General features: G+C 41.7%; 1 protein-coding gene across 2 annotated transcripts; it reads left to right on the forward strand.

Moving 5' to 3' along the window:
* The first annotated feature begins 13,474 nt into the window (after positions 1-13,474).
* APOLD1 (apolipoprotein L domain containing 1) lies at positions 13,475-25,697 on the forward strand. Of its 2 annotated transcripts, none has more exons than XR_006381360.1 (3): positions 13,475-13,830; positions 14,894-14,998; positions 19,234-19,451. XR_006381360.1 is itself a non-coding variant. In XM_044228266.1 (3 exons), exon 3 carries the CDS (start codon positions 21,989-21,991, stop codon positions 22,727-22,729), a length of 741 nt encoding a protein of 246 aa, XP_044084201.1. In that variant the 5' UTR covers positions 13,475-13,830; positions 14,894-14,998; positions 21,986-21,988; the 3' UTR covers positions 22,730-25,697. The 2 variants fall into 2 exon arrangements, 1 of the variants encoding a protein (XP_044084201.1); XM_044228266.1 differs by lacking the exon at positions 19,234-19,451 and adding an exon at positions 21,986-25,697.
* Positions 25,698-26,000: the final 303 nt, after the last annotated feature.

The raw sequence follows: 26,000 nt of genomic DNA on the forward strand, positions 1-26,000 counted from the left end.
CTGATGTGATCACAAAGGTCCTTATAAGAGGGACACAAGAGAAGTAAGAGTCAGAGAGGAAGGTGATGCGATGACAACCAGAGATGCAACTGATGATCATTGGCAATGGAGGAAGGAGACACAAGCAAAGAAGCACAGGCAGCCACAAATGACAAAAAAACCCAACAACAACAACAACAACAACAAAAAACCCTGCCAGCACCTTGACTTTACCTCAGTGAAATGGATTTTGGACTTCCGACCTCCAGAACTACTAGAGAGTAAAGTTGTGTTGTTTTAAGTAACCACATTGTAATTTGTTGCAGTGGCCACAGGAAATGAATACACCTTCCATACTTGAGGGAACTTGACTTAGTAGATCTTTTTTTTTTTTTTTTTTAAAGATTTTATTTATTTATTTGACAGAGAGAAATCACAAGTAGACGGAGAGGCAGGCAGAGAGAGAGAGGGAACCGGCTCCCTGCTGAGCAGAGAGCCCGATGCGGGACTCGATCCCATGACCCTGAGATCATGACCTGAGCCGAAGGCAGCGGCTTAACCCACTGAGCCACCCAGGCGTCCCGACTTAGTAGATCTTTTATGTCCTTGGAGAAGGCGATGTAATCTGATGGGTGAATCTGGAATAATAAATCGGACACGATTGGCTTGTTGCATTCTTCTTCCTCTCTGGGAGCCAGTCAGCCCAAGAAAACATAACATCTGCCTTTTCCAGGGCAGGGCTACACAGGTGCACTTGGGGATGCTGGGGTTGGCTGGTTATATCTGTACAATTGGGTGGTTCAGTATTAGGAGACTCATTTGCCTTTCATGCTAAACTACATTCTCCAGTGGCTTTTTATCAGGAAAGGTGATATTTTGGTTCCAATTGACTGTTTCTTGAATTATTTCTCTCGTGTATAATTCAAGCATGGTAAAAGGGTGAACTCAAAGATAATGGATTGAATAAAAATGATGCAACCTTCTCTTCCAGCTTCAAATTCTGTAAAGAATGGAAAAGATAGATGAAGAAAATCAAACTGCATGGAAAACAAGAGGGGAAACTTTCCAGGGACAACAATTATGACAAAAATGTCTGCATGTCATAGGACCAGGTGAAGAAAGTCTACCATAGCTAAAACTAGAACAGTGATTTTTTTTCTGTAAAATATAGGAAGGACACCCTGAATGCTCATTGCCCCAAAGGGATACATGCTATCAGCAGGAAAATGTTCAAAGTTCAAATAAATTGACCAATTCAGGTACCAGAGCATGAATATCTAGATGGTTTGATCCTTCCTCCCCACCCCTTCAGCCAGATGATAGTCATGGCAGTATCTCTCGCCCATGGGAAGAAAAATGGCGAGGAGGGTGAGAGTAAGAAAGTAAGGAAAGACCCCACCTTCAGGGTCTAGCAGTGTCTGGGAAGAATGAGGAGAACCTGCACCAGAACACTATCTACCAAGGTATAACCAGTGATACCTTCTATCCTTCCTCAAAACAGGTTAAGATAAGTGATAGAATGTAGACCTAACAGGGGATGTCTTCTATAGATATGAGCAAAAAATGAAGAATGCCAAACTTGAAAGAAGGCCACCGTGAAAGAGATGGAAGAAAGGCAACAACAGATGGTCACAATTTCTGAGAAAATGGAGTTAGTAGAGCAAGAGGATTAGGGCTTTACAATAGGTTATGATTTGTGTTGTGAAAGAAATGTGAAGGTTTTGTACACTTAAGTATGAATAAACTGGAGATTATGGAACTTGTTGAAATAATAAAATGGCTAAATCAAGTTTGCTGAAAAACAAATTAACAAACTGGAAAACAGAGCTATGAAATTCTCTATAATTAAGATAAGTGAAAGATACAGAATTCTAATTTTTATCTAATAAGAGTTCCAGGGGCACCTGGGTAGCTCAGTCGGTTAAGTGGCTGACTTTTGATTTCAGCTCAGATCATGATCTCAGGGTCCTGGGATAGAGCTCTGCATCAGGCTCAGTGCTCACTGGGAAGTCTGCTTCGGGATTCTCTCTCTTCCTCTGCCCCTTCCTCCTGCTCTCTCTCTCTCTCTCCCCCTTCTCTCAAATAAATAAATAAATCTTTAAAAAAAAAAAAAAAGAAAGAATATAGAGTAGGGAAAAGAGGCAGAGCATTTAAATAAGTCCAGAAAGAAGGCTTGATTGAAAGCGCCTACAAATAGTATGAAATTTATGAATAGAAGAGATAAGGAAAGAAGCCTTAAAATCTTCCAGACAAAACAAATAGAAGGCCTGCAAAGGAGGGAGACTCAAACCAACATCAGATCTCTCATCAACAGCACTGTATTAAAAAGAAAATCAAAAGACAAGTAGGATGGTGAACCTTATATTAAGATTCATAAACTGCAAATAAAAACAATAATGTGATGCAATTTTTAAGCCAGCTTGGCAAAAATAAATTTAAGTATGATACCAATTGTTGAGGTCATAGAGCCATAGGACCTACTCTGTAGCACTAAGGGAAGATAACTGGTTTGTCCACTTCGGAAAACAATTTGGTCATGTCTGGAATAGTTACAAATGCACATAACGTAGCCCTAGGATTCCACTCTGAGACATTCACTCTAGAGAAAGTCTTGCCACAGGAAGTCAACAAGACTCAGAAGAAAATATTCAGAGCAATTGTTAAAATAGAAAATTCTATTGTTAAAATAGAAAAATTGGAAGCATGCATTAGAAAATGTATTAGAAAAATGAGTAGTTAACTTGGGTTCTTTTCTTTCTCTCTCTCTCTTTTTAATTGTGTTATGTTAGTCCCAATAGAATACATCATTAGTTTTTGATGTAGTGTTCTGTGATTCATTGTTTGTGTATAACACCCAGTGCTCCATGCAATCCACCCTCCTTAATACCCACCACCTGGCTCATCCATCCCCCACCCCCTCCCCTCTGAACTGCTCAGTTTGTTTCCCAGTGTCCATAGTCTCTCATGGTTCACCTCCCTCTCTGATTTCTCCCCGTTCATTTTCCCCTTCCTTCTTCTAATGTCCTCCATGCTATTCTTTACGTTCCACAAATAAATGAAAAGAAGGCCCATATGCAACCCAATGTTCATAGCAACAATGTCCACAATAGCCAAAATGTGGAAAGAGCTAAGATGCCCTTCAACAGGCAAATGAATAAAGAAGATATGGTCCATATACAGACTGGAATATTACGCAGCCATCAGAAAGGATGAATGCCCAGCTTTTGCGTCAACTTGGATGGGACTGGAGGAGATTATGCTGAGTGAAATAAGTCAAGCAGAGAAAGTCAATTAACTTGGATTCTGTTTATAAAAAGATTACTATAAATCAATCTGATGAGATTATGATTAAGCTTGAGTTCACATTCAGCATGGTGATGACTTTCACCAATGTAATGTTGAATGAAAAAAGCAAATTGTCAAAAGAAAATACATTCAGTAAGATAAAATTTATATAAAATTGGAAACAACCAAAAAAAATAATATGTATTGATTCAGGATACATACGAAGTAGATAAAACCTAACGAAATGCATGGAATGATAAGCACCAGATGCAGGACAGTGTTTACCACTGCAGGAAAAAGAGGAGGATGCCATCACTAAGAAACAATAAATCAAAAGAAGAAACTACAGAACAGTTGCATCAGATAATTAAAATCTTAATCAAAGATATTGAAACATATAAATCCCATATATGTTGGGTATATATATCCAACAGGTAGAGAAATACCATTTTCTTTAATTCACATAAAACATGTACAAAAATTGAGCATGTGGTAGGACTGTTTCCCAACAGTATACCCTATAGTATGTGGGTCCTGTATACCAGGGGCCAGAGGTTTGGGGATTATAGCCTGACTCCTACCAGCATCCTAATCTGGGGCTCTAAATTCCTTTTGCCCTCAGGAGATGTGCAAATAACGTTTTCTATATGTAACATGATACCAAAAGATTTGGGAAGCAGATGCTTGACCATAAAGAAAAGCTCAATAAATTTCAGGCCTCATGCAGTGACTACAATGTAATAAAATTAGAAACTGAGGATAAAAAGAACCACCCTCAAATCTCTACACTTAAAAATTAAGACTACAAAGAGACATTTCAATAACTCTTGGATTAAAGGGAAAGTCCAAATAGAAGTAACATTATTTAGAATTGAACAAAAAAGAATACTATATATTAAGACCCATGGAATGGAACCAAAGAAAGAAATCTGTAGTTTAATTAATTAATTTTAAAAATGTAATTATTTATTTTAAGTTGTCTTTCCACCCAGTGTGGGTCTCAAACTCATGACCTCAAGATCAAGAGTCGCATTCTCCACCACCAAACTGAGCCAGCCAGGTGCCCTGGAAATCTGTAATTTTAAATGTACTTTTTTAGAAAACAAGAAAGAAAATAAGTGACTAGACTATTAACCCAAGGAGCTAGAAAAGTAACAAACCCAAAGAGAGTAAAAGAAAGGAAATACTGTAGATAAAATGGGAAACTTGGGAATATACATCTGACTTTTTTTTTAAGGGTTTTTTTTTTTTTAAAGTAATCCCTACACCCAGCCTGGGTCAAAATTTACAGCCCCGACTTCAAGTCACATGTTTCAACAACTGAGCCAGCCAGCGGCCTCCATCTTACATTTTTATTTGCTAACTCTGGCAACCCTAAAATTAATGAAAACAGAAAATGAAGTTAGGTATTTTTTGGGGTGGGGAACAAGCAATTAGATAAACTTTTAGAAAGTTTAATCAAAAAAGAAAAGATAAACTTGACTTTGGGATAGAAAGAGTCATATTATAGAGATTTTTCAGAGTTACTAGAGAATACCATGTGTAATTTGTGTGCCAATATGTTTAATGAGATGGACAATTATTGCAGATAACTTAAATGTCAAAAATTGAATCCACAATAAGTAAAAAATCCAAAATACACCAACAACCACAAAAGAAATTGAAATGACTCTCAAAGGAATACCCACTAAAGAGGTCCATGGTCTAAATGCGGTCTGTGTTTTACAATGAATTCACCCAGGCAAAGAACAGATAATTCCCATCCTATCCAAGCCTTTTCAGAGCACAGAATCAAATAGAAAGCTATTTGACTCTTTTTATAATCCTGATGACAAGGACAACACAACAGAAGAAACAGACTCAGTTCCAAATAGGAGCACAGAAGAATCAATCACTCACTCAACAAGCAAATCTAATTTAGATGTGTTCTGAAAGAATAATGCATCATGACTAATTGAAATTTACCATAGAATGTAAGAATCATCTAAATTAAAATTGTTAACTAGTTTACCACATCAACAGATTCATTTACCAAGTGTTGAATGAGCTCCCGTTACCTACCAGGCCCTGTACTGGGAACTGAGAAAACAGCAGCAAACCAGCAGCTTTAAAAAATGTTTAAGTCGGGTGCCTGGGTGGCTCAGTGGGTTAAGCCGCTGCCTTCGGCTCAGGTCATGATCTCAGGATCCTGAGATCGAGTCCCGCATCAGGCTCTCTGCTCAGCGGGGAGCCTGCTTCCTCTTCACTCTCTCTGCCTGCCTCTCTGCCTACTTGTGATCTCTCTCTGTCAAATAAATCAATAAAATCTTTAAAAAAAATGTTTAAGTCAACTTTATCTGAAACCCTATCATAAGAATCAGAATTCAGTAAATCTTTCATTTGAGTAAAAATGTAATCACTTAATAATAATTTTCTAAACTAAAAATGAGCAAAAATTCAAAATGAGTTTTGAACAGAGACTTTTTTTTAAAGTCTCTAGTTCAGGGGCACCTGGGTGGCTCAGTCAATTAAGCATCTGACTCTTGATTTTGGTTCAGGTCATGATCTCAAGGTTGTGAGACTGAGCCTTGCATTGGGCTCCACGTTGGGCATGAGCCTGCTTGAGATTCTCTTTCCCTCTCCTCCTGCCCCTCCCCCCTTTTATCTATTTCTCTCTTTAAAAAAAAAATAGAAATAAAAATAAAAAGTTCAGCAGTATGTGTGATTGAAAGCTGAATCAACTCTGAGTAGAACCCACCACATCAAGATACAGGGATGGTGGAGTGAAATAGTACACAAGAGAATAAAACAAGGCAAATGTTTTGGTGAATGGGTATTTCTCATTGCTTCTGAAGGATGAGGTAGACTAGGAAAAAAAGGATTGGTAGAAAGGATTTTGAGGGAGTCCATACGGGCTTTCTGGATATACAGGAGGGAGAAGAGGTCCCCTGGACACACTGGCAATGGAGGGCTGTGAATTAGTGAATGAGGCATGTGATAATTAATTCTGTTGTCAGTTTGCTAGGCTGTGGTGCCCAGTTGTTTAGTCAACCACCAGATTAGATGTTGCTATGAAGGTTTTTTTAATTTTTTAATTTTTAAAAAATATATTTAAAAAATAAATTTCATTTATTTATTTGAGCAAGAGAGAGAGAGAGCACAAGCAGGGAGAGTGGAGAGGGAGAGGAAGAAGCAGTCTCCCACTGAGCAGGGAGCCAGAAGTGGGGCTTGTCCAGGAATCATGACCTGAGCTGAAGACAGATGCTTAACTGACTGAGCCACCCAGATACCCCGAAGGTTGTTTTCTCAGATGTGATTTACCTGTATATCAATAGATTCTGAGTGAAACATCTTACTCTCCACCGTGTGGGTGGGCCTGGTCCAATCAGTTGAAGGCCTTCAAAGCAAAGACTGAAGTTTTTCACAGAGGCAAATCTGCCTCCAGATTGTACTGTCTACTCCAGCCTGACTTTCCAGCCTGTCGATTTCACACTCAAAATTGCAACATCAACTTTTCCCTGAATTTCTTGCCAGTCAACTTGCTCCACCAAGTTCAGACTTGCCTGCCCCACAATTGTGTGAGCCAATTCTTTCAAATAAATCTTTCTCTCTGTGTATATCTTATTGGTTGTGTTTCTCTGGAGAGTCCTACTACAGGGCAGAAGAACAAAGTCTGTGAACAAAGGAGAGACTGACTGGAGAGACATGAAAAGATCTGTTCTCAGATGAATCTGTCCCTGTAGTTTAGAACTGTATTGGAGATGACTCTGCCAGAGGGAAAAGTCTGAGCGGTTGCAGGGAGTTTGATTTATGTTTTGGTGCTTTTATCCTCCCTGTGATACCAGCAGCCAATTTCTCAGATTTCTCTTTATCCATTCTTTTCCATCAAATCTGCTTCACCACGGAATCCAGAACTGGACCCATGTGGCTCTTCATAAGCAGCCTCCAGATTTGCTGCTCCCCATGGCTCTTTATAAAGGTGGCATCTTGTGAGGATAACTCCACACCATCTGAATTTCTTAATATGGCTAATCTCTTCAAAAGTTTTACATTTTCCTCCATTTAGTTTAAGTTGTAGAGTGAGCTTCCCTCCTGCCTCTGCAATTGCTTTCTGTTCTGTTTTTTGGTATTTGTTTTTACCTGTAAAATACACCTACATTTTACCATTTGAATCATTTTTAAGTGTGCAGTTCAGCGGCATTAACTACTTTCACAATGCTCTGCAACCATCACCACCACTGATTTCCAGAACTTTCACATCATCCCCAATGGAAGCTCTGCCTCTGCGAGGCAAAAACTCCCTATTTCCCTCTCTTCCCAACCCCTGTAACCACTCTTCTACTTTCTCTTTATGTAAATTTGTGTAGTCTCCCTACCTTATAGAAGTGGAATAATACACGATTTGTCCCTTTTTAAAGTTTTTTTTTTTTTTTTTTTTAAAGTAAACTCTACACCCAACCTGGGGCTCAAACTCACAACCCTGAGGGCAGTAGTCATGCACTCTTCCAGCTGAGCCAGCCAGACGCCCGCCATACTTGTCCTTTCTACAGTTGCTTTTTAGTTGAATAAAAACTTCTCCCAGGCAAGAAAACTATGAAATCTTCCAATAATTGTTGCCCACACCATCATCTCAAAAAACAAAAAAAAAAACAAAAAAAAAAACCAAACTCAGAGACTAGAACCTAGACTCATGTTTTCAGGCAACAAGACCACAGCTGGAAGGTTCTCCAGGGGAGGCCTGAAGCCCAGTTCTGAGGCAATTCATGGTCCCTTTGTAGTGCACACGTTCACTACAGACCATCTTGTGGTGGTTGTTGGTCCACCGAACCACAGCAGACGTCACCCCTCTTCCCAAAACACCCCACAACCTTAGCTAGAGCCAATCCTGCATCGATATCAGTCAAGGGAGCAGGCCCAGGGCTTAGAGAAGCACACTGAAGAACTCACTCTACACTCCCTCTTCTCATCCACACTCTAAACATAAATGATTTGTTTTACTTAACTTTTTACTGAAAAACAAAACAGATTAGAAAACGACACAAAACAAATCACTATAAAGAGAACATCTTTGTTACCACCACCCGAGTCAAGAAATAGAACCTTGTTAGCCACCCCAGAAATTCTTTTATGTGTCTCAGACCCATCTCAACTCCTTGTCTTCCCCCACAGATAACCTTTCTTTTGGTTTTTTGAATTACTTTATTGAGATATAATTCACGTACCATGCAGTTCATGTATTTGAAGGGTGGAATTAAATGTGTTTTTTTAGGACATTCACAGAGTTATGCAACCATCTCCTGACTTTTCTAGAACTTCCTTATACTCAACACATATAGGAAAGGCAGAAAAAGATGTTTGTTCTGTCCCTTAATTTATCAGCTTTCAAGATACTGAATTATTTTTCTTCCATACTGCAGAAGTGAACTAGTTAGTTGAGCTTTTTATTGTTGTTATTTTGGTTTGGGTTTTTGTTTGTTTGTTTGTTTGTTTTAAGTAGGCTCCAGGTTCAATGTGGGGCTTGAACTCAAGACCCTGAGTTTAAAAGAGTTGTGGGCTTTACTGACTGAGTCAGCCAGGTGCCCCTGTTTTGGGCTCTTTTTTAAAAAATTTTATTTATTTATTTGACAGAGAAGACACAGAAAGAGAGGGAACACAAGCAGGGGGAGTGGGAGATGGAGAAGCAGGATCCCTGCTCCCTTGCTCCATGGGGAGCCCGATGTGGGGATCAATCCCAAGACACTGGGATCATGACCTGAGCCAAAGGCAGATGCTTAACCAATTGAGCCACCCAGGTACCCCTGTTTTGGGACTTTTTAAATGATTATATACTCATAGTTTTTTTTTTTTTTAAGATTTTATTTATTTATTTGACAGACAGAGATCACAAGTAGGCAGAGAAGCAGACAGAGAGAGAGAAGAGGAAGCAGGCTCCCCGCTGAGCAGAGCGCCTGATGTGGGGCTCGATCCCAGGACCCTGGGATCATGACCCGAGCTGAAGGCAGAGGCCCCAACCCACTGAGCCACCCAGGCGCCCCTATACTCATAGTTTTAAATATATTTGATAAGTTTCATCTATTGAAAATTATTAGTGAAGCCCAAATTGTCTCATCTTGGCCAGCATTGCCTCCTAGGTCCCTTTGAGAGCTTTCTTGCGATCTGATATGATGAGCTGCTATCAAGCATGTCAGAAACCTTGGTAATTTAAATAATGTGATATTGATGTAGGACCAAGCAAATAAATTAATAGACATATGGAGACTTAGTAAGTCATAAGGCCGTGCAGTAGACATCTGTTGTCCCCCCCCCCAATATTTATTGCATTTTCTCTAGGAACAGTCTCCCAAAGTGTATTTTGGCTATCACTGCTCATTCTTTCAGCCTTACTGAAGTGTGTTGAGAGGGACTGACAGCATCACCAGCTCTAGCTGCTGCCTTGATGGACTTCAGACAATCTGCCTAACCTATCACCTTGTTTAAGTGACTGTTCTAGAGATGGGTCTGACCAGAGTTCACGAAAGGCTAGAAGACATTCACTGGGTCTTCTAGGCTAGGTGTTGGGGTAATTTGCCTTCCTTTTGATATTAAATTTCTACTTCTTACCATACATACATATTATTACAAGAATAATAATCTATTATTCTCTCCTACAGAAATAATAATCTATTATTCTCAGAATAATAATCTATTATTAATTATTACTCTTAATAATTAATTATCAAATTATTAATTATTAACCTATTATTAATAATCTGTTATTCTCAGAATAATAATCTGTTATTCTCTCCTACAGAAATACTCGCCTATATACAAACATACACATGACCACACCCAAGAATAGTCACTGTACCACGATTTGTAATAAACAATTCACTTGAAGATATGATAAATGGCCACCAGCAAGGGAATGGGTAAGTAAATTATGATCTGCTTATAAATTGAGTGACAGCTACATATATCACCTTGGACAAAAATATATGTATATAAGAAGGTCCTGGGCGTCTGGGTGCTCAGTGGGTTAATAATAATCTATTCTTCTTCTAATCTAATCTATTATTAGAATAATTAGATTATCTAATAATCTAATCTATTATTAGAAGACACAGAAAGGTAAAAAGCCATATTGATAGATTGATAATTGGGTCACCTGATGTCAGGACAACAAACACCATGAGTATAATTAAAAGACAAACAACTGGGTGAAAGTAAACATTTCCCATATATAGAACAAGAATTAGTACCCAAATCACTGTGAACCTTCTACATGTGGATAAGAGAAAAGGCAATCCAATAGAAACGTGGGCAAAGGATATGAGCAGAAAATTCACATAAAAGGATACAGAAAAGGGAAAACCCCCAAACATATGAAACGTGCTCAGTTTCACTCATAAGCAAGAAGGTGCATTTTAAATTTAGGGCACAAGTTTCCAAAGCGTGGACATATCATACGTAGTTCAACCATTTCCCTAGATGATGGAATTTAGATTATTTTTAATTTACTACACTCAATGCACAGTGGACATCTGTCTCGCCTCCTTGAATTTATTTCTACTTCTGAGATATTAAAACTTGTAAGCTTAAACCTAGAACATGATAGCAGACATCTTGGGGTCTGGGCCCCAAAAAGAAGTTGTGCAGGATGTGAATGTCCTCTGCAACTTACCATCAGAATGTTCTTTGGATTTTATTCTTAATCATGTGCTTAATCTAATACACTTAGGGACTTTTGGAACTTTTTCTGGTCAGATTAGTTCAAACAGTCAGAAATTGTTCTCTTTCCTTGAAATAAAGCTGATTGAAGGATTACATTGTCTGAATAGCTGTAGGATTCAGAAACTCCTTTATAAAGACTTACTTTATTTTTAGGTTTAAAAATATTCATGATTTCTCTTGGATTAATGGTCTAAACGGGCATGTTTTACTGGGGCCTTCCTTTCTTGTTCATTGTCGCTGTAGCTTGTTTGTTGCTCATTGTACGTACGTTCCAGGGAAAGGAAGTTGTTGACTTTGACTCTCTGCTCAGGAGGGAGAGAAAATATTTATCAAATTCAAAATATGTATGCCTTTTGTTCCAGCAATTTCACTTTTAGGAATCTCTCCTACAGAAATACTCACCTGTATACAAACATACACAAGACCACATCCAAGAATAGTCACTGTACCATGATTTGTAATAAACAATTCAACTGAAGATATGATAAATGGCCACCAGTAAAGGAATGGGTAAGTAAATCATGACCTGCCCATAAATTGAGTGACAGCTACATATATCACCTTGGACAAAAATATATGTATATAAGAAGGTCCTGGGCGTCTGGGTGGCTCAGTAGGTTAAAGCCTCTACCTTTGACTCAGGTCATGATCCCAGGGTCCTGGGATTGAGCCCCGCATCGGGCTCTCTGTTCAGCAGGGAGCCTGCTTCCCCCTCTCTCTCTGCCTGCCTCTCTGCCTACTTGTGATCTCTGTCTGTCAGATAAATAAATAAAATCTTAAAAAAAAAAAAAAAAAAAGAAGGTCCGGGGAGGAAAAAGAACTCACCCCCAGATGGTTCAAATGAAGAGATTTTTAAAATAAGATTTTATTTATTTATTTATTTATTTGACAGAGAAAAAGAGAGCTCACAAGTAGGCAGAGAGGAAGGTGGGGTGGGGGGTAAGAAGGCTCCCTGCTGAGCAGAGAGCCCAATGAGGGGCTCGATCCCAGGGCCCTGAGATCATGACTCGAGCCGAAGGCAGAAGCTCAACCCACTGAGCCACCCAGGCACCCCTTTTAAAATGAAAAAAACCTTTTTTTTAAGATTTTGTTTATTTATTTGACAGAGAGATAGAGAGCACAAGTAGGCAGAGCGGTAGGCAGAGAGTGAAGAAGAAGCAGGATTTCCAGTGAGCAGGGAGCCTGACGTGGGGCTCGATCCCAGGACTCTGGGATCATAACCTGAGCCAAAGGCAGACACTGAAGAGATTTTTTTAAAAAAAGATTTCATTTACTTATTTATTTGAAAGAGAGAGAGAGGCAGATGGAGAGGGGGCAGCAGACTTCCCGCTGAGCAGGGAGTTCAATGTGGGATTCAATCCCATGACCTGGGGATTTGATCTTCTAAACTGAAGGCAGACACTTAACCAACTGAGCCACCCAAGTGCCCCTCAAATGAAGAAATTTCAAGAAAGGGGTTACTTACAGAGGCTGAGCCAACAAAGAAGAGATGGGAAATTCCTACAGATTAGTAATAGTGGAAAGCCATTACCATCCCTAGGGCTTCGGGTACAGGGGAGAGGACATAACAGGAGCCCAGTGACATTTGGAACGATAGAGGCAGGGCCACCAATGGAACTCTAGACAAAAAGGGATGAATCTACTGCAAGAGACAGAGCTGCGGCTGGTGAAAGCAGGCAAAGAACACTCTGACTTCTTCCCTCCTATGCTCTGATCTCTTGCTAGTCCCTCCCATTGGCTGGCCCCAGTCAGAAACATCTGGCAAAGGAGGCTGAGTGAAACCATCCATAGGGGTCAGCCTGCTGGGACACAGAGTAGGACAGAGAGAAAGTCCAAAAAATGACCTACGGGGATAAGAAAATGACTAGCACGATGTTTATGTTATATTTTTTAAATGAAAAAAAAAAAGTTGCATAGCAATATATACAACAGTATGCTACTTTCGTAAAAGAAACTCACAACACATATTTGCATAAACATTAGGTAAGAACACGTGGCAAACTATAAACCTCAGTGTTGCTGCTAGAGGGTGAGAACAGATGGAGAAGGAAAACTTTCTAAATTTCTACATTTTTATATTACATAAACATGTTACAAGAAGTACTTCTTTGGTGGCTAGGGAAATCAAGATAACTATATTTCCCATGAAAACAGAGCATTTTTATAGTTAATGTGAAGACCAAGTAGGAGAACCCCTAAATGATTAATAGTTGACTCCTTCATGGGCACTGCAGAGAGAAACACTCCCAATCCATGTTAATTATTATTAGTATTATTTTTAAAGATTTTATTTATTTACTTGAGAGAGTGAGAAAGAGAGAGAGAGAGAGAGAGAGAACACAAGTTGCAAGGGAGAGGAGCAGAGAGAGAAGGAGAAGCAGACTCTTCACTGAGCAGGGTGCCTCATGCGGGGCTCCATCCTGGGACTCCAGGATCATGACCTGAGTGGAAGGCAGACACGTATGTGACTGTCCCACTCAGGCGCCCCTATTATTATTATTTTTTAAAGGTTTTTAAATTTATTTTTAGCGGGAGAGGAGGAGGGTGGGGCAGAGGGAGAGAGAAAATCTCCAGCAGCCTCCCTGATGGGTACAAAGCCTGATGAAATGCTTAATTTCACAACTCTGAGATCACAACCAGAGCAGAAACCAAGAGTCAGCTGCTCAACCGACTGATCCACCCAGGCGCCCTACATGTTAATTATTTTAATGTTAAAGAGTAGATTTTGTATGCTGTAGTGTTGGTTAGGTTTCTCTGTTATAAAGATGAGAACTCAAAGTCTTTCAAGGAATAAAAGGAAACTAAGGATACACAGATGGCTGATGGAACCCAGTGATGGAGAAAAAGAAAAAGTGAGACTCTTCTCTCTGCCTCCAGGTAGGTCCTTGTCTCTCTCTTGTCCCCGGCAAACACCCCTTCTCTGTTCTTTTGGGGCACATAATAGGCAAAATGTAGCTGACTCACAGATCTGGACTTCCATACTTCAGTTGTGGCCACTGAGATGAACTCAGTTCTCTTTGGGTTCATTTTCTAAACTCCCAGGAGAAAGAATCGGATTGGCCAAGTTTGCTTCAGCTGGGTACCTCTGGTCCAGTTGGCTATAGTCTGGTGAAGTAGGGTCATGTAATGTAGTACAAACACAGATCCTGGAATCTTCTGGAAGGAGATGAAGAGATACTGTTAGACCAAGGGTAGCGGTTATGTTCTTAAGCGACCTGCTACAGTTCCAGACAAGGCAGAGAACATTATAAATTGATGAGTTAAAAATCACTTTTAGATTGTCCCATAGCTGAAAAGTAAAAAAAAAAAAAATTCTGAGGGAGCCAGGACTCAAACCTGGTGCAGAGCTTCTTATAGAATATGCTTTCCCTCTTTTTCAAACGTAATTTAAAAATTTTTTAGTATAGAAAGCAAAGGCAGAAATACTTTTTTAAAGTGCTAAATTTTAGGAAAAGTGGATTAAAAGTTATTTTCTCACCTAATTCAAAAACAGATAGAGTTGAAATCCTACTATAGAAACCATTTATTCATTTTTTTAAAAAAACAAATAACCAGAACAATAGCAATCCACGTTCAGTGTATTGGAAGATACATCCTTGCTTTACTACAATGTTTAATGTGAAATGACTAAATTCTTCTATTAAAAAAATAGGCTTTGAGCAAAGTCAAAAAAGAAAACCAAAATCCAACATTCTCTTGCCTATAAGAGACACGCTAAAAATTAAACCCTTCAAGGAGTCTAAAAGTTGGGGGAGAGCTTAAAATTTATTATGCCTCTGTACATACAAAGCCCAGGTGTTCTAATCCAGGTTGCAATGATTATTGTATATGTGTGAGAACTTGAGAGATAATGACTAAGTTTGGGAAAGGGAGAGACAAAGGTAATAGTTTCCTGGTGTCCTGTCCTGGGAGATAAGAGAATCTTTATGGCTATTGGCAGGGTGTGGACTCAGCTGCAGTCTTTCTGGCACCAGCGGAAGAGGCTTGTGGTAAAGAAGATATGCTGTAATGGAGCCTATGGGGCAAATGCTTCTATGTTAATGAGGTAATGTATGTTTCACCCACGTGATCCCAGGTGGGCTGTGCATGTGTGCACACCTGTGGAGGGGGAAGGAGGACAAAATCAAACTGGCTTCAGGGAGACTGGGCCAACCAAAGAGCTCTCAGTGTCAGATTTGTCCAGAAGAAAAAGTAAGATTATATTTTTTTTTCCAGAAGAAGACAATGATGACAGGTTCTCATTTTATTTTTTTTTAATTAATTTTTTTTTAATTTAAAGGTTTTTATTTATTTATTTGACAGACAGAGATCACAAGTAGGCAGAGAGGCAGGCAGAGAGAGAGAGGAGGAAGCAGGCTCCCTGCTGAGCAGAGAGCCTGATTCGGGCCTCTATCCCAGGACCCCGAGATCATGACCTGAGCCGAAGGCAGAGGCTTTAACCCACTGAGCCACCCAGGCGCCCAGGTTCTCATTTTAAAAATACAATGTGGGGGCACCTGGGTGGCTCAGTGGGTTAAAGCCTCTGCCTTTGGCTCAGGTCATGGTCCCAGGGTCCTGGAATAGAGCCCCGCATCTGGCTCTCTGCTCAGTGGGGAGTCTGCTTCCCCACTCCCCCCCACACCTGCCGCCTGCCTCTCTGCCTACTTGTGATCTCTGCCTGTCAAATAAATAAATAAAATCTTTAAAAAAAAATACAATGTGAAGCAGTGATTTCCAAAATTATATTATACTGAATCAAAAACAAATTGATCAGGGAAACAGAACTGTGCTTCTAGAAATAGATGTAGACAATAGTAACAAATCAATATAAGACAAATTAGCCCATGTATAGAACACATTTATCAGAAAGCATACTATTGTTTTATAAAAGTGAGAAAATTATTATGTAAATCTGGAGAAGAATTAGCTTAACTTTCATCAAGCACCATTATAAACTCCAGGTAGGTCAAAATAGATGAAAACATTTATGGTGGATGCTTTCTTTTTCTTATTTCTCTTTTTCCTTAGGCATCGTTTTCTCTCTCCTCTGACGCCCCACCATAATTTCCTACTGTAAAATTTCTTCTCCCTGAGTATAGGTAGTGTTAGTGGGAGGGTAAAGTTCTGTGACTATCTTGCATTTGGAGGCTGGAATGATTCACTCTCCCTCTCTCTACCCAGTGCAGACAGGGGATGGGCACTTGACCTAAGCTCGGCCAAGCCGGTGGTCTCTCCTAGAATTTTGATGCGTAAGCTGATGCCAGTACAAGAAAGAGCAGTGGTTGGTCAGTGGCATCCAAACAGGCCATTCCAGCTGTAAGACAGCTGCTATCCTTCCAGCTTTGGTTTGGCAGAGCTCCTTGGTTCATTCTCAAGCACGCTCCTGCAGACACATATCAATAGTTTCCAATAGTTTGATTATATTAGCCAGAGTGAGATGATTTCTATATTCCCAGAGAGACTCTAATTCCCGAGAAATAATTGAGGATGAAGAGAGTATATGAGATGGCTTGTGGTGTCGTAGTTCATCTTGGAATATGTATCTCCTCCGCAAGGAAAGCACTCTGGTAGATGACCTGATGGTTTGCATTTCTTCCTCTTGCCTCCCGCTGTGCCAGGAGTTACTTCTTTATCCCATCTTTGTTGGCCATGTGACTTGGTTAACCAATAGAATGTAAGTGGGTATGATAAGTACCATGTCTGAGCAGAAACTTTAAGGATGAGTTGCCAATTTTGTTTCAAAATAGATATTTTCTTGGGCACCTCGGTGGCTCAGCCGGTTAAGCACCTGTCTTCAGCTCAGGTCATGAACCCAGAGCCGTGGGATCCGGTCCCACATCGGATTCCTTGTTTAGTGGGGAGTCTTCTTCTCCCTCTGGCCCTCTGCTGGCTTCTGAGTGTGTGCTTGCTCTCTCTCTCTCTCTCTCTCTCTCGCAAAAATAAATAAACAAAAAACCTTTAAAAAAAAACCACCCCAAAATACATATTTTTTCTTTTATCTACTCCATTCCATCTTGGCAATACTTGCCAAATCCACAATAATCTCATTCATTTAATTTAGTAACCTTCTAACTCATTTCTGGCCTTTTAACTGTGTTTCTTTGGAAACCGCCCTTCATACAACTATCAGTGATGGCAAATCTAACCCTGTAAAGTCACAGATTAAAGCCTTCCCTGGCTCCCTGTCCCCCATGTGGCATTTGAGAGCCATGGGATTTATCTGTACATACCCTCTCAGTCTCATTCCTGGACAGTCCCAGCTTTATGCTTAGCCAAGTGGAATTGTCTAAAACATCTTGAACATTCCTCCATGCCTTTGTCCATTCTGTTCCCTTCTTCCATCCTCTCCCTCCTAATTCTGTCCAAGTAACATCTGTTCAACTCTCAAGTAGATACGCTTCCAGAAACCCCTCCCTGGAACTTCCTAGGCATGCACTTTCACTCTGCTTCCTCAATGCACACACATCTGACACTCTCCACATCAACTTGAAATGATTTGTTCTGTAGCTTTCAGTCTAACATTGCCATTTCCTGGAGGACAGAAATGGTGTCTTATTCAGGTTTTAATCCTCAAAATCTAGCATGATGCCTGGCACACAGTAGGTTTTCAATACACATTCACAAAGGTGAAATAAACCAAGCAAGTGAACCATTATATAAGAAAACTGAGTTATCTTAAATCCTACAGCTGGGATTCCTAAAAGCTAAGGGCATTTTAAAATGGTTCTTCTGGAAAGCAGTATAGTCACGTGTAACAAAAACTACAAAAATGTTCTCCTTCCTTCACTTGGGATTTTCCTATTTGTGAATACTCCCCAAAGAAATAATCCAAATGGGTAAAATGTACACAGATGTTTCAGACAACTCTAGTTATAATTGTGGGAAAAAAAAAAACACCAAACACTGGAAGCTATCCAAGTGTCTAATAGGGAAATGACTAAGCAAACAATAGGATTATTACATAGCTATTAAAAATGACAGAGGTGAGGACTGTGTCAACATAGAGAAGTGTGTATCTGCAGAAACGTTAAGTGGGAAAAAGAACACAGACCGTTTAAACAATAGTGGTTAACGAGAAGTGTGTACATTAACAAACTTCAGAGGCCAGTTTGGAAAAATGAAGATGGCTAGAGTTCACTGGATGTTTTTTTTTTCCCCTGTGCATTCCATGAGTTGATGACAATAATAGTTGAGATATCATTGCAACATAATATTCTGAAAGTCCTCTGGTGTATAGTGATCTAAGTAACCTACCAGCTTACATATTCCAAGAGAGAATTTCATGCTAAATTCTCAAAAAATTATGAAAATAATGACATTTCTTTGAGAGAACAAAATACTTTAGTTTCTTTCTCTCTTTCTTTCTTTTTTTTTTTTTTTGAAGATTTTATTTGTTCAAGAGAGATAGAGGAAGCATGAGCAGGGGGAGAGGCAGAAGGAGAAGGAGAAGCAGACTCCTCACTGAGCAGGGAGCCTGATGCAGGGCTCAATTCCAATACCCTGGGATCATGACCTGAGTCGAAGGCAGACGCTCAATTGACTGAACCACCCAGGTGCCCCTGTTTAGTTTAATTCAACAAGCAATTCTGAGAGCTTCATTATGTTCTAGAGCACATTCACAAGACATTTATGAAACACAAGGACAAAATTCCTCAGATGGATAGGAGTTATTCTTTTCACTTACTTTTATTTGAGTGACTGTACATATTAGGACCTATTAACAAAAGAAAGTTTGAGAGACCTCATAGTCATGAATAGTCTCCAAAGAGGTTCTATGTATAGTGACTGAGATATACTGATAAAGATTAAAAGGAAAAATTCATCATCATATAATTCTAAACTTGTGTTACTTTACCCCTGTAGTGCACTGTGAATTGATATTCTATAAATCCTATGCTTAGTTTGTGAGTAGTAAAATACTGATATTGCAAGATACATTACACTGCAATTAAAAAAAAACCCACAACTTTTTATAACTTGTTTGAGAAATGTTTCATTTTTATTTTTTAAAGGTTTTTTTTTTTTTAAGATTTTATTTATTTATTTGACACAGAGAGAGGGTATACAAGCAGGGGGAGCGGCAGAGAGAAGGAGAGGGAGAAGCAGGATCCCTTCTAAGCAAGGAGCCCAATGCAGGGCTTGACGCGGGGCTCGATCCCCGGGTCCTGGGATCATGACCTGAGCCAAAGGCAGATGCTTAACCAACTGAGCCACCCAGGCACCCCTCAAGTGTCCATTCTTATAAATAATTCAAAGTATTATGTTGACCATTCTCCTATACTTTCTCTTTCTTCATTACAGGTGTGTACTATGATTACTCATGCCCCAAAGAAGATGATCCTTCTGTATACCATTAAAATTCCCCATCCAAGAAATAAAAATTTAATCATAGTTATCTAAACCCCCAACACACAAGAAAATAGCAAGAAAAGCTGGGAACTGAAGAATAGTTTATGGGGTGCCTGGGTTGCTCCGGTGGTTAAGGGTCTGCCTTTGGCTCAGGTCATGATCTCTGGGTCTTGGGATCAAGCCCCACATCGGGCTCCCTGCTCAGTGGGGAGTCTGATTCTCCCTCTCCCTCTGCCCCTCCTCCTGTTCATGCTTGCTCTCTCCTTCAAATAAATAAATAAAATCTTAAAAAAAAAAAAAGACTACGGTTGTAAGTAGTAGCAAATGGTGTTGTGTTGATAAATACCAAGCATAGTTAAAAAGGTGGGGAATTTAATTGTGTTTCAGAAAGAAAAGGCTGTTAAGACCTTCTAGATGAATTAGAGAGTTGGGACAATAATTATTTAAGTGAAAAACCAACTTGCCCTTCCTCATTGGAAGGTGCAAGAACGAGAAGGATGATGTATTTGAGGTTTCCCGGCTGAGCTTCAGCCACTGATCTGAATGCCCCAGAAAGCAGCCACGGAAGCTATACGCCGTTTCCCCCTCCTGAATTACCCAGATAATTGCCCTTCAGCCTATGTTCCACTAACCTGGGACTAAAATCCATTCACTTAACTATTACATGGGCCACAATTGCCACTTCAAATGAAAACCCAGGAAGCCAAATCACAGCTGCTGTTGAAAATGTATAATTAGCTCCTTGTGCAGCCTGACCCCACTGATTTCTCTGACGTATTTGGCCTGCCATGTGCCCTTTCTGAGACCTCCAGCATCTTCTCCACAGCTGGAGATGCCCGAAACTGCACGGAGCACTTCCTGTGGGTGTGGCCTTACATTCTTAAGGCTGCACGCTGAGTGGATCGCGTTTCAATCACGCAGCTTCATCATGCTTTTTAAAATACAACAGTGGACTATGAGTGGCTATATCAGACATAAGAGGGTTCCCGCCTTTCTTTTTCTTTTTAAAAAATGATTTTGTAATGATGTCTTCTCGAGAAACACTATAATTGGTCAGCCTAGGGTGCGTTTTTTATCCTCCCATATAACGTCATTAGCTATTCTCAGGAGAGGAAAGGCAGGGTATGCCCCCTGGGAGAATGACAACACTTGTTTCAAGTTGGGGAAGAGCCTGTGGGTCTTTTCCTGCGTTTGGGGGAAAGCGAACACACAATGTTCGCTTCCTAAATACGGGATGTGCTGTGTGGCTGGCAGGTCATTTTCCACCATGTCACATCCTTCTGGTTGAAGGCAGCAGGGGCTAGGACAGGAAATGGCAAATTCTCAGAATGAGACAAGGCTTTCCCAGGGCAGTCATTGGTTCTCTGGGACTATAAAACATGCTCATCCAGAAACAGCCTCAGCTTTTTCTTTCCTGGAGATAGCCAGAAGTGAATGGTAAGTGGGGGAGGCGAGAGGGATTCTGTCTAAAAGACAGCCATTGGAATTGTAATCCTGGGGTTATATCTTTGGTCCACTACATATTTTATGTGACCTTTCCTCATTTTGCTAAGAGGTGTCTTTACCTGGGAATGTATCACTGGTGGATGGGATAACCGGGGCATGCAAATAAAATTAAGACCAAGGAGTCAGGAGACCAAGATTCTAGACGGTTCTGTGAAGAATCAGCTGCATCTTGAACATGTCTGTATTTCGATTTTCTCATCTTTCAGAGGAGAATAATGATTCTGCTCTGATACCTCACAGTATTGAAATGCTCTTTTTCTATGGCTCATTTGCACTTTCGAGAAGTTCCTAATAATGAGGAGTACAATGGATATGAAGGTGGGACTCTCTAGCAACTAGGAAGGAGGTACCTTTACCCCAGAAACACAGTTCTCTTTCTTAATCATCTTCAGTTGACTTCAACTTGGTACGAGGTAGCCCTCGGTGAGTTGTTAAACAAAAATGTTGGGCACTTTATTTTATTCAGCCATTATTCATTTTTAAAGAAAGATTTCATCATAAACACAGTGGTATTAATTTAATGCAATTTAGTTTTAATTGTGCACCCACCAAAGAGTGAGAATAGAAAAAATTGCCCAAAGGACATCTTAGGCTTGATTCTAAAGTCAGAGCCTGGAAAAATAACAAGCAGGAGAGTCGCTTCAGAGAACCGTCTAACTTAGAAAGATTAGTTTCTTACATCCAAGAGACGGTATGATTTTTGAGTTTTGGGGGGGCTTGCCTTTTTCTCTCATCAGAGGGGGAAAAAAATGTCTTGCCAGACTCCTAAGATCCAGGTCTTCATGTAAGGAATGGGGTTTGTGAGCTGGTACAACCCAGCACCTGCAAAGTGCGATCCTTCCAGCAGAGCAGAGGCCTCAGTGTAGGAGTAGATTTCCAGAGCCACCACTCCCTCCTCCCTGAGCTTATGGAACAGTTAATCAAGTGCACCCTTAGTGCTCCCCCGGAGAGAAGCGCACCAGAGCCTCCCTCCCGCTTGCATGTGCGTTTTAAGGTCCCGAGAACTTGTGTGGCTCCTTCCAGATTCCAGAACCTGTCTGCGAGCTCGAGACGCAGGCCTCGCCGGGCGGGGGCCTGTTTGTTTCCCCCCCGGCGCCGCCGGGGCTGTCCTGTCTAACCCGGGCGTGCGGGAGGCGCGAGCTGGGCGCGGGTGGGCACGGAGGCTCCCGGCTCTAACTGCGCTTCTGTGTCCCCGCAGGGCATGGAGCGGCTGGCGGCCCGGGAGCTGCAGGGCGCCGACGCGCTACGCCGCTTCCAGGGGCTGCTGCTGGACCGCCGCGGCCGGCTGCACGGGCAGGTGCTGCGCCTGCGCGAGGTGGCCCGGCGCCTCGAGCGCCTCCGCCGGCGCTCCCTGGCGGCCAACGTGGCTGGCAGCTCGCTGAGCGCCGCGGGCGCTGCGGCCGCCATCGTGGGGCTCTCGCTCAGCCCGGTCACCCTGGGCGTGTCGCTGGTGGCGTCGGCCGTGGGGCTGGGGGTGGCGACCGCCGGAGGGGCCGTCACCATCACGTCCGACCTCGCCCTGATCTTCTGCAATTCCCGGGAGCTGCGCAGGGTGCAGGAGATCGCCGCTGCCTGCCAGGACCAGATGCGCGAGATCCTGAGCTGCCTTGAGTTCTTCTGCCGCTGCCAGGGCCGCGGGGACCGCCAGCTGCTGCAGTGCGGCCGGAACGCCTCCATCGCCCTGTACAACTCTGTCTACTGCGTCGTCTTCTTCGGCTCACGTGGCTTCCTCATCCCCAGGCGGGCGGAAGGGGCCACCAGGGTGAGCCAGGCCGTGCTGAAGGCCAAGATTCAGAAACTGGCGGAGATCCTGGAGTCCTGCACCGGGGCCCTGGACGAACTCAGCGAGCAGCTGGAGTCCAGAGTCCAGCTCTGCACGAAGGGCAGCCGTGGCCGCGACCTCAAGATCTCTGCTGACCAGTCCGCAGCGCTGTTTTTCTGAGAACATCCTTTCCCCTCATGACCGAGGCCAGAAACCATCCCCATGGGATGCTCCAGATTTGTAGCTCCCTCAGGAAAACAACACCAAGTTGGACGAGGAGCGGAATGCAAAGGATGAGAAAGACTGTTCTTGAAACTGGGGGGAAGGAGGGAGTGCTCAGAGTCCTTCTTTTCCCATCACCGTGGCATCCTGCCTGGGGTTGTATGCTAGGGACTTTTTACTTGCCTAATCCTATGGGCTCTGTGAACTGACAGCTCTTGTTCCTTTATCAAAACCGTTCAGTTGCCACACTGGTGGGCACCCCTGTATTAAAGTTGACTCAGGGTCCTTGCCCCAGCCCGGGTGGTTTGTGTGAGGCTGTGTGTGAGGCCACCCTCTGGGGCCTCTCTAAGCCCCACTAGGCTCTGAGGTCCTCAAAATGAGGAGGAGACACTAACTTTTAAAACTTCTCTTCCAGAGTTTCTGAGTATAAACAACTCCAGAGTCCGGAGCAAATCAGGTCCCTCTGAACTGTGTGGCAGGGTTCAGGACCCAAGAGGGGCCTCTCCCATTCACACACTCTTCCCTCCACCCTCTGGGTGCCTACTCTCAAATCCAGCCTGGGGCAGGGTGGGTATTTCTGAAGGGCTTCATAGCCAGACCTCCGGATATTCTGGGAGGGAAACCAAGTAAACAGTCATCTGAATCCCACCCCCTTGCAACAAGCCGCTAAGGCCAAGGACGATGAAGTGAGGCACAACCTTCCTTACCCGCATCCTAGTGCACAGAAGAGAGCAGTGGCTTTGAGTTAGTCCTGGGTTTATTACAGGCTCTGTCACTACTGTGAGACCTTGGCCACTTAATTTCTCTGAGACTTGGCTTCCTGGTCTGTGAAACAGATGCTAAAGTCATCCTGTTTTAAGGTATTGAGATGAAGTGCCAAGCACAGTGTCTGACTCGGGAAGTGTGTGCCCCCCTCCCTCCGCCCCCTCCAACTGGCAACATTAGCATCACCTGGGGACTTGGTAGAAAGGCAACTTCTTGGACTCAACAGTCGGCTTAAGGAATCAGAAACTCTGGAGGTGGGACCCAGCAGCCTGTGATTAAAACAAGCCCACAGTGGAATCCTGATATCCACTAAGTTTTGAAGAGCACTGCAACAGATGTTGTTGGTTTCTGATCCCCTGGTGGGCGTTCATGGTCTCAAGGCCTCTCCAGGGGCTCCATGGTCTTCAGAGTCATTCACAGAATGTCAAGGACAGACAGAGTCCCAAAAGTGAAAGAAAGAATCTGTGCAGGATCTGTCAGGGCGTCGTGGGGCAATTCCCCACCCTGCGAAGTAAGGGAAATAACAAAATGCCCCTCTAGAGGGCAGTGTTGCCCACTCATTGTAGGAACTGGTACACAAAGGACCTTGAACTTAATGCAAATTGACCTTTGTTACCTTCTCTGAAGGCTGCTGGGCCTTGTATTTTTTTTTAATTTATTTTAAGTTTGTTATTTAATTGCTGTTTATTATTTGCATTTAATTGTATTTAATCACCATGCCACGTTTAGAAAATAATAGGAATAGCATGTTTCTGATTGGGAGGCTGTGGAGGCTCTTTTTAGGAGATGACCCTGAGTTTTGCCTTCCTAAGGTGGGGCATGAGTTGGAAATAGCATTGCTCTCCTTGAGTAAGTCTCTCTCCAGAAGAGGGGGAATTTTATTTCCTAGTGATCTGAGCGATCCTTTTAGGTAAACGTGGGAAGTTCTAAATAGAGAGACCACGGACGAATTTAGGCTTCCCAATGGAGGTTTGACTTGCGGGCTATAGAAAGGATGCAAGCATATTTATCCTGAAGGTACTTCGCCAGCAAATAACACTTGACCCGAAAGCGAACCTATTTTGTTCGGGGAGGAAAAGAACCCATTAGAGGCATGAGAGGGAGGCACTCAGACCAGGGCAGCCTCATGTCTTGTGACCTTATGTCTTGTGACATTATGTCTTGTGGGTGATAGGCAAATAGCTTATGTGTTGATGTGTTACATTTTCACTTTGGGTGCTGTAGGGAATCTGCAAGCTGTCTCTAAGAAAATAGTTATCATTTCTTCGATTTCCATTCCTACAACCATAATGTTGAAAATATGTTGAAAAGCCTTTGGGAACCACACACCCATGTGGTTAACATGCTTTAAATTTACCCAGTCTACCCCCATGTTTCCCAGTGGTGGCAGAGTGTCTGAGGAACTGTAATCTCAGCGCTGGGGAGAGGGCTTAGTGGTTCTGTGTTTTTATTTCTCCTATAAATTGCAGTTGATCCTTGTTTCTTTTGAAGCTGGCACTGGTTTCTTTTTAAACTGTATCATTTCTTAGACCACCTTGTACGAATGCTAGCATTTTAGATCACCAGAATGTACTTTACCTCGTTGTCTGGGTTGTGTCTCAAAGGCACAACTACTCCCTGACTCCATCTTTTATTAATGCTTAAGTTTGCATCATAGTCTTCCAATGGGTGGGTTGTTCCCTAGAAATTAACTGGGCATTTCAGGAAGCAACAGGAGCAACAGCAGCAGCAAACTTTTCCTATCATTAGGGTATTTGGGGGATATCAAAGTCATAAATTCCCAAAGTTATCATTTCAGTGGCCCCCTTTACATCTAAGGAAGAGTGTCTACTTTGGAACAATACTTTGCACATTATAGGAGCTCAATACATGCATTTAAATAATTTAATGAATTGCTTAGCTATAGTATTAGAATTTATTGGTAATGAAATGTTATCCATACTTTTCTGGGTCTGATATAAAAAGTGGAGCCTCTACCAGGATTTAGCCAAGTCCAGTTAAATGGATCCTAGAGACAAATACTTATTTATTTCTTTTGAGGGAATGCAAATAAGGCTTTTCCTTAAGGCCTTCATTCTGTAAACAAACAGATTGAAATGGTATGTTGCAAAAGGAAGAAGAGAGAGGAGTATTTAGATTACAAATGTTCTTCAGAAAAATGTCCAAGCTTGAAAAATAAAAATTTTGTTCTAAGATTTAAGTGCTTCTGTTAGTTTCTTGGGTTTATAATAGTTTGGATTGTTTTTTTCCACAAAAAGGAGGTTCATTTGGTTCTGCATTTCAAGGATTTAGTAAAACAACATTCTGCTCTATGAAAAAAATGATCCTTAGCAAACATTCTGATCTTCATTGCTCTGATGCCTTTGCCCTCAGGCATCTGTCATTTCCAAAATGGCAATTGTCATAGTGGAAAGTAGTTACTGGGAAAAAAAAGAGAAACCAGCCTAGATCAGATAAAGCAAAC

Source organism: Neovison vison, chromosome 12, assembly GCF_020171115.1.
Source record: "Neovison vison isolate M4711 chromosome 12, ASM_NN_V1, whole genome shotgun sequence".
Classification (NCBI taxonomy): domain Eukaryota; kingdom Metazoa; phylum Chordata; class Mammalia; order Carnivora; family Mustelidae; genus Neogale; species Neogale vison.